We start from the raw sequence: 6,282 nt of genomic DNA on the forward strand, positions 1-6,282 counted from the left end.
AAAAAACAAACAAAACACACAAACAGACAAAAACCAACAAAAAAAAATCCTCTTACCCCCACAGTAGGAGAGATTCAGGGAGCCAAAGTCGCCATTGCTCCATCATTGATGTGGCCGGTCAGGTGTTTCTCCCAGCTGGGAACTGGATGGTATCAATAGACCTCACATTTTACTTATTCAAAGTTACCACATTTAGAGTTGCACCATTAAGCTGGAATTACCCTAAATTGCCATATTCTACTATGTCCTGGGCAAGGGTAGCTATATGCTTAGTAAAGTAGCCCATTTCCTTTGTAGTGACATAAAAAGTATAAGGTTGAATTTAGTTCACATCCAGCCAATTTCCATGTAGGGTGGGTGCATACATTTTTAAATACATATGTATACCTCAACCTCCTTAGGGGTTGCCAGGGTTTTCAGTTCACTTCATTTTCATAGGAGATTGGGGGTCCACGGGTTATTTCAATTATGTAAGGCTCACAGGTTTTTAATTCCAAGGTCATAGTTCCCCTGGAAGTATAATTCTCTGAAGTCTGTAGAGGTGCATTGTCTGTCTGACAATCAGTTTTATTTTTCCAGTAGCCACACTATACTTCTTTGGAAATATAGACCTTGGATCTACTATATTTATTTGCTTTTTTTATCCCCACATTTTTCTCAATATATTTGAGCATCTCTGGAGTAGTAAGTGGTAAAGCCAGATTCTTTATCTGATTTTTCCTTCCAGAAATTGTAAACCAGTAGGAGGTTTTAAGTAAACATGAAGGTCACATCCTTAATCTGATTCTTGCCAACAATATTTGGCTTTAATGAACCTTTTCTCCCATGCTTTCCTAATTTTATCTGTTTTCTTTGGGAGCAAAAATTAATTGGATAGTCAAACATGACAAGGTCTTGGATTCCTGGAAGTCTCTATTTTCTTTTATTTCTACTTATGAAATCACTCATCTCTTTCTTTTTTCTTTGCTATTTTGAAAAATGCATCAAATAATAACCTAGACATCCTACTAACACTTTGTTTTTCACACACTTCCCCCCAGAGATGTGAAATCCTTATGTATACGATCTAATTCCTAAGTTATCGTAGATGAATATTTTAGCAAGTGTTTTACCACTGTATAACATGGAATCTTTCCCCCCTTAGATAACAGTCTCCTAAACACATGTTGCCAATTATTAAGTCAGCACTACACAATTTATTTTTTAATACAGCACTTCACTTCCAGGAGATAATAGGTTATGCTTCAATAATAAATAAACCCAAAGTTCTCAAAGGCTTAACACAGCAAAGTTTTATTTCTCGTGCTGGAGGTTCAGTGCCAATTGGCAGGGAGACGGGGTGCAGGAGAGATGGAAGGCTACTGCTCCACAAAGTCAGACTCAGGGAAGTGCCATCATATGGAAAGCCATGTGACAGGGGAACAGATACATGAGAACTCTTCTTCCTGCCACAGGGAAGTGCTACACATGATATATTTCCACTGAGTTGCATTTTATAGAACCACCATCTGATTGGCTTCTTTAGTTGTTATCAAATAAGGAGTGTCCTCTCAGATAAGTTCTTACATAGGCAGCATGATAGGCTGTCCTATTGCAAGTTGCCTTTTGCTCAGGACCAGCCCTGTTCTAATTGGTTGTGGCCAAAGTGATGTGGGGGTAACATAATTGTAGTGGACCACCAATAGACACTTTTCTCTAAAGGGAACATGAGAAGTGTTCGGAACTTCATGGCTTGTTGGTCATTTGTTGCTGCATGTTCATAAACATCTTTGCAGGTATCACTTTAAAATACAGTGGGGCCTTGACTTACGAGTTTAATTCGTTCCGAGATCAAGCTCGTTAAGGAGCTCCTTAACTCAAATTACTCTGTCAACTCAATGCAAAAAATCGGTGGAGAGACAGCTGATATCTCAAAAAACTCGTAAGTCAAGGCCCCACTGTATGTGATATTTGTTAATGCATGTATTTAATGATCTTACTATGTTCACTTATTTTATATTTTAATATAAAACACATTTAATATAAAACTCATGATAAAATAGCTCTTCAATGCCAAATGTCAACCGTTAGGATTTTAAAAATTGGATTTGTTAGAAATTGGACATTATTTTGAATTCTAAAAGAAAAATTCTAACAAAAGGAATAAACTTTAGCAAGTGTGTATTTAATTAGGTTTGTTATTTAAATATATTTAAAGTATTTATTTAATTTAAAATTAACTCTTTTGCCCCTGTGCTTTGAATAATATGACTAATAATGTGTACAGAAAATAATTATGCTGAGTTTTTACCCTATTTAAAATAGGCTGTTTAAAATTCACTCTTGTCTTCTACACATGCAATTTCATGCTTCCATGAAAAATACTATCATGCTAGATGAGGCCTCATTTCTTCTAATGAAAATTAATTAATTTTAAAGTTATGAGTATTATTTCTAAAATTCACATTAATCTTACTAAAAATTTTATTGAGACTCTGAACCTAAGTAAACTATATACTAGGTTTTGTATTCAATATGTTTAATTTACATTATATGCATATATTCCATAAGTAACCAACTAATCAAACATCCAATTGACATGTATATCTTATTGGATGGATAATTCAGATTTACATTAATGATTCAGTTAAAATATCACAAAAATATAGTCTAGTCCCCTAATGCTTTCAGTAAATATCATAATAGGGGATCGGAGGAGAGTATGGTTTGGGAAATAGGTGCTACAAATGGGCTCTAAATAGATTCTAGGCACTGTGAGTTCGATTGCAAAATTGGATTCATGTGGAATTTTTTTTTGCAGATGTTTTCAGCAACTACAGAGTTTGGTTTCTAAATCTACAACTTGCAAGTCCTTCCTCAGGGAGACTATTGGAAAACAAAGAGAACTGGGAATAGGAGAGAGTTAAAGCAAAAGGTAGAGATAAGAAAGCTCAGGCACCTCTGTGCCAAGAGTTGCCAAGCTGGAACTAGGATGCAGAAGAGGAGCTGGCTTTGAGCAAGGACATTGGCATGAAGTCACAGAAGACAGAGCTTCATGTTAGGAGGTGGGAGATTGGGGTTAGGAAATACAATTCATGTTTTCTCAAGCCCCAAGTTTTTTCCATTCCAAATATAATCTACATGACCTGCATCACAAATTCTAAATACCTAGGGTCTCCTATGTTGCAAAACAATTACTTAACCATTTCTCCCCAAACCTTGACAGTAGGGAGTCTACTCTTTCCCTGCAATGTCCAAGAATCCCAGAAGCTAACTCAGTCCAAAGGGGAGGGGCTGGCCTCCACATTTGAGACAGCTAGAGTGCAGTTTTATTGGTCCATTTCTGCCAGTGTTTCTCCCAGTCGTGTGCTGTCTCTAGGATCCTGTCCTACACAGGGGGTGCCAGTCCTGGCAGTGAGGATGCCGGACCCATTACTGCAGCCTGTGTCCCAAGCTCGATTTCTCAGTGCTCTGGAGCTTAGCACCAGCCTGGCCCAGAGGTCCCAGGAGCATAGGTTTAGGAAGGTGACAACTATGCTTGGGGTCCAGGGGAAAGCCACCCATAGTGATTCCAAGATGATTTCCTCTTCTGAGGGAGACTCACTAAGTCATTCCAAGGGGGCTGGTCCTAGACTAAGAGGGTTGGAGGGGGAAGTTGCCTTTACTGATTTCAAAGCTCCTGTTTCAACTGAAGAAGAGAATTATCCTATATAATAAAAGCCTAATATGCAAATCGACCGAATGGTGGAATGACTGGTGGAACAACCAGTCACTATGATGCACACTGACCACCAGAGGGCAGACGCTCAACACAGAGCTGCCCCCAGCCTGCAGGCCCCAACCTGTAGCAGCAGCAGGGGGTGGGTTGGGCGAGTGGGTGGTGCCAGTCCAGCCAAGGCAGGTGCCAGCGGGGGCCCCCCGATCGCCCTGCCGGTTGGTCCAGAGATCGGCCCTGATCGCTGGCCAGGCCTACGGACCCTACCCGTGCATGAATTTCGTGCTCTGGGCCGCTAGTAAAAATATATTTTTAAAAAAAGAAGGACCCTGGTCCCGGCTGGTGCTGCAGCTCAGAGCTGCACGCTCACCATCTCCACTTCCCCGAAGCTGTTCCCGCCCACACGGTGCGGAGGGACCGTGGGCGAGCCGCTGGCGCTCACCTTCCAGCGCACCGGGTTCAGCTCCTGGATGTGCGCGCGCATGTCCTCGTCCACGTTGAAGCGGTTGATGACGGAGTTGATCTTGAAGGCCACGCGGTACTCCCTGCACCAGCGCCTCAGCTTCCGGAGGTTCTCCACGTGGTTGAGCCTCCCCTGGCCGCGCCCGATGAGGACGTTCACGTCTTCGTTGAAGCTGTCGCAGGAGATGGCGAGGATGTCCAGGTACTGGCCTGCGGGAAAGGGCGGCGGTCAGCTCTCCGCCGAGGACCCAGCCCTGTCGGCGGCTCCCACCTCCTCGGGATGAAACAGACCTGCGTTACGCGTTCGCTTTCGTTGTTTAAACACTGTGTGCCCTCACCCCCCAGCACTCACATAATGTGCGACAACTCGGTCAAATAGTCTTAGAAAAGAAGGCACCTCACAGGACACCAGCGATGTTCACACGCGAGAGAAACTCTCCGCCCGTGTGTGTGTGTGTGTGTGTGTGTGTGTGTGTGTGAGTGTGTGAGTGTGAGCTCCTGCCAGCACGCCCTCCAGGTCTCACTCACTTCTCAGGGAGGTCAGTTTGTTGGATCTACGAGCTTTGCAGACCTCCATCTTTTCATATATATATACACTAGGGGCCCGGTGCATGACATTTGTGCAAGGGGCTCAGTCCCCACAGACCCAGCTTCGTCTGGAAGGTCATCCGGAAGGACATCCGGAAGGTCATTCAGTTGTCTGGTCTAATTAGCATATTACACTTTTATTATTTTACTAGAGGCCTAATGCACAAAATTCGTACAAGAGTAGGCCTTCCTTCCCCTGGCTGCTGGCACTGGCTTCCCTCTGGCACCCAGGACCCGGGCTTCCCTCACAGCCCGGCTTTGTCTGGAAGGTCGTCCGGAAGGACATCTGGTCTAATTAGCATATTACACACACATATATATATAAAATTGATTTCAGAGAGGAAGGAGAGGGGAGAGAGAGAGAAACATCCATGATGGGAGAGAATCACTGACAGGCTGCCTCCTGCACGCCCCCCACTGGGGATGGAGCCCACAACCCGGGCCTGTGCCCTGACTGGGAATCGAACCGTGACCTCCTGGTTCACAGGTGGATGCTCAGCCCCTGAGCCATGCTGCCAGGCCAGTCGCTTACTTTCTAGGAGACTTAAGGGTGATAGCAAACAAGCAAAAAGGTGGGGCTTGCCTGCCGGTGGGGAAGCTGGAGCCAGCCCCCTGCTCGCCACCCTGGCCGGCCCCCGAGGAGCTGAGCTCACGAGTGCTGTTATCTGCCCGCGCACACACGTTTACGGGAGCCCTGCAGAACTCACTGCCGTTAACTCCACACGCAGCTCACGAAGAGATTAGAACGGGCCTGTTTGGTCCCGGTCCCGGCCCCGCAGGCCTGGCCCGGCCCAGGGAGGAAGGACATGCAGCCGTGCAGGGGACGGGCCTCGGGAGGGAGGGCGCTCACCGTACTTCACGAACCAGCGCTCGCGGATGAGGCTGCCGTTGCTGACGATGCTCACGCTGGGCAGGCCCAGCTCCTGCTTGCAGAACCTCACCAGGCGGCCCAGGTACTCCCCGCGGTCCTGCAGGAACGGCTCCCCGCCCGAGAAGTTCACCTTCTCCATGCCTGCGGAGACGAGACACCCCACGATGAGCGAGAAGCAGGGACCGGCTGCCTCCTGCACGCCCCCTACTGGGGACTGAGCCGCGACCCAGGCATGGGCCCTGACCGGGATCGAACCCGGGACCCTTCAGTCCACAGGCCGGTGCTCTATCCACTGGGCCACACCAGCCAGGGCCAAGACACATTTTTCTCCCATTTCTCCCGGCCACAGGCAGCCATCATTACCTCAATGGCCAAAGTCTTGTTTTCTCCGCGTCACAGAAACGCCATGAGATTCTCTGTACCTCCCCCTCCCCGAGGCCCAGCCCGTCAGCCCCGCGCTATGGACATGGCCGTGCGGGTAAGCCAGGGTTCCACCAGGAAAAGGAAAGTCACTGGTTGGTTTTCTTGTCTTCCTTCTATTGAACAGCTGCTCGGTAACGCGGGGACCGAGTCACACACGGAGGGACTTGCCTAAGAGGCCCGGGGTGCCATGAGGCAACCCAGACGTGTGCACGGCAAACACCCTCCCCAGGTAGAACCATCGGAG

At 46.8% G+C, this 6,282-nt stretch overlaps 1 protein-coding gene across 1 annotated transcript in view; it reads right to left on the reverse strand.

The window, feature by feature from the left end:
* RSAD2 (radical S-adenosyl methionine domain containing 2) overlaps positions 1-6,282 on the reverse strand; it is a 54,750-nt gene that overhangs the window by 10,448 nt on the left and 38,020 nt on the right. The window contains exons 5-6 of the mRNA XM_014540538.1: positions 5,595-5,759; positions 4,137-4,366 (exon numbers count right to left, since the gene is read on the reverse strand). Coding sequence (XP_014396024.1) covers positions 4,137-4,366; positions 5,595-5,759 — 395 coding nt within the window. The remainder of the gene's footprint in view (positions 1-4,136; positions 4,367-5,594; positions 5,760-6,282) is intronic.

The sequence above is a fragment of the Myotis brandtii genome, unplaced genomic scaffold (assembly GCF_000412655.1).
Source record: "Myotis brandtii unplaced genomic scaffold, ASM41265v1 scaffold247, whole genome shotgun sequence".
Classification (NCBI taxonomy): Eukaryota; Metazoa; Chordata; class Mammalia; order Chiroptera; family Vespertilionidae; genus Myotis; species Myotis brandtii.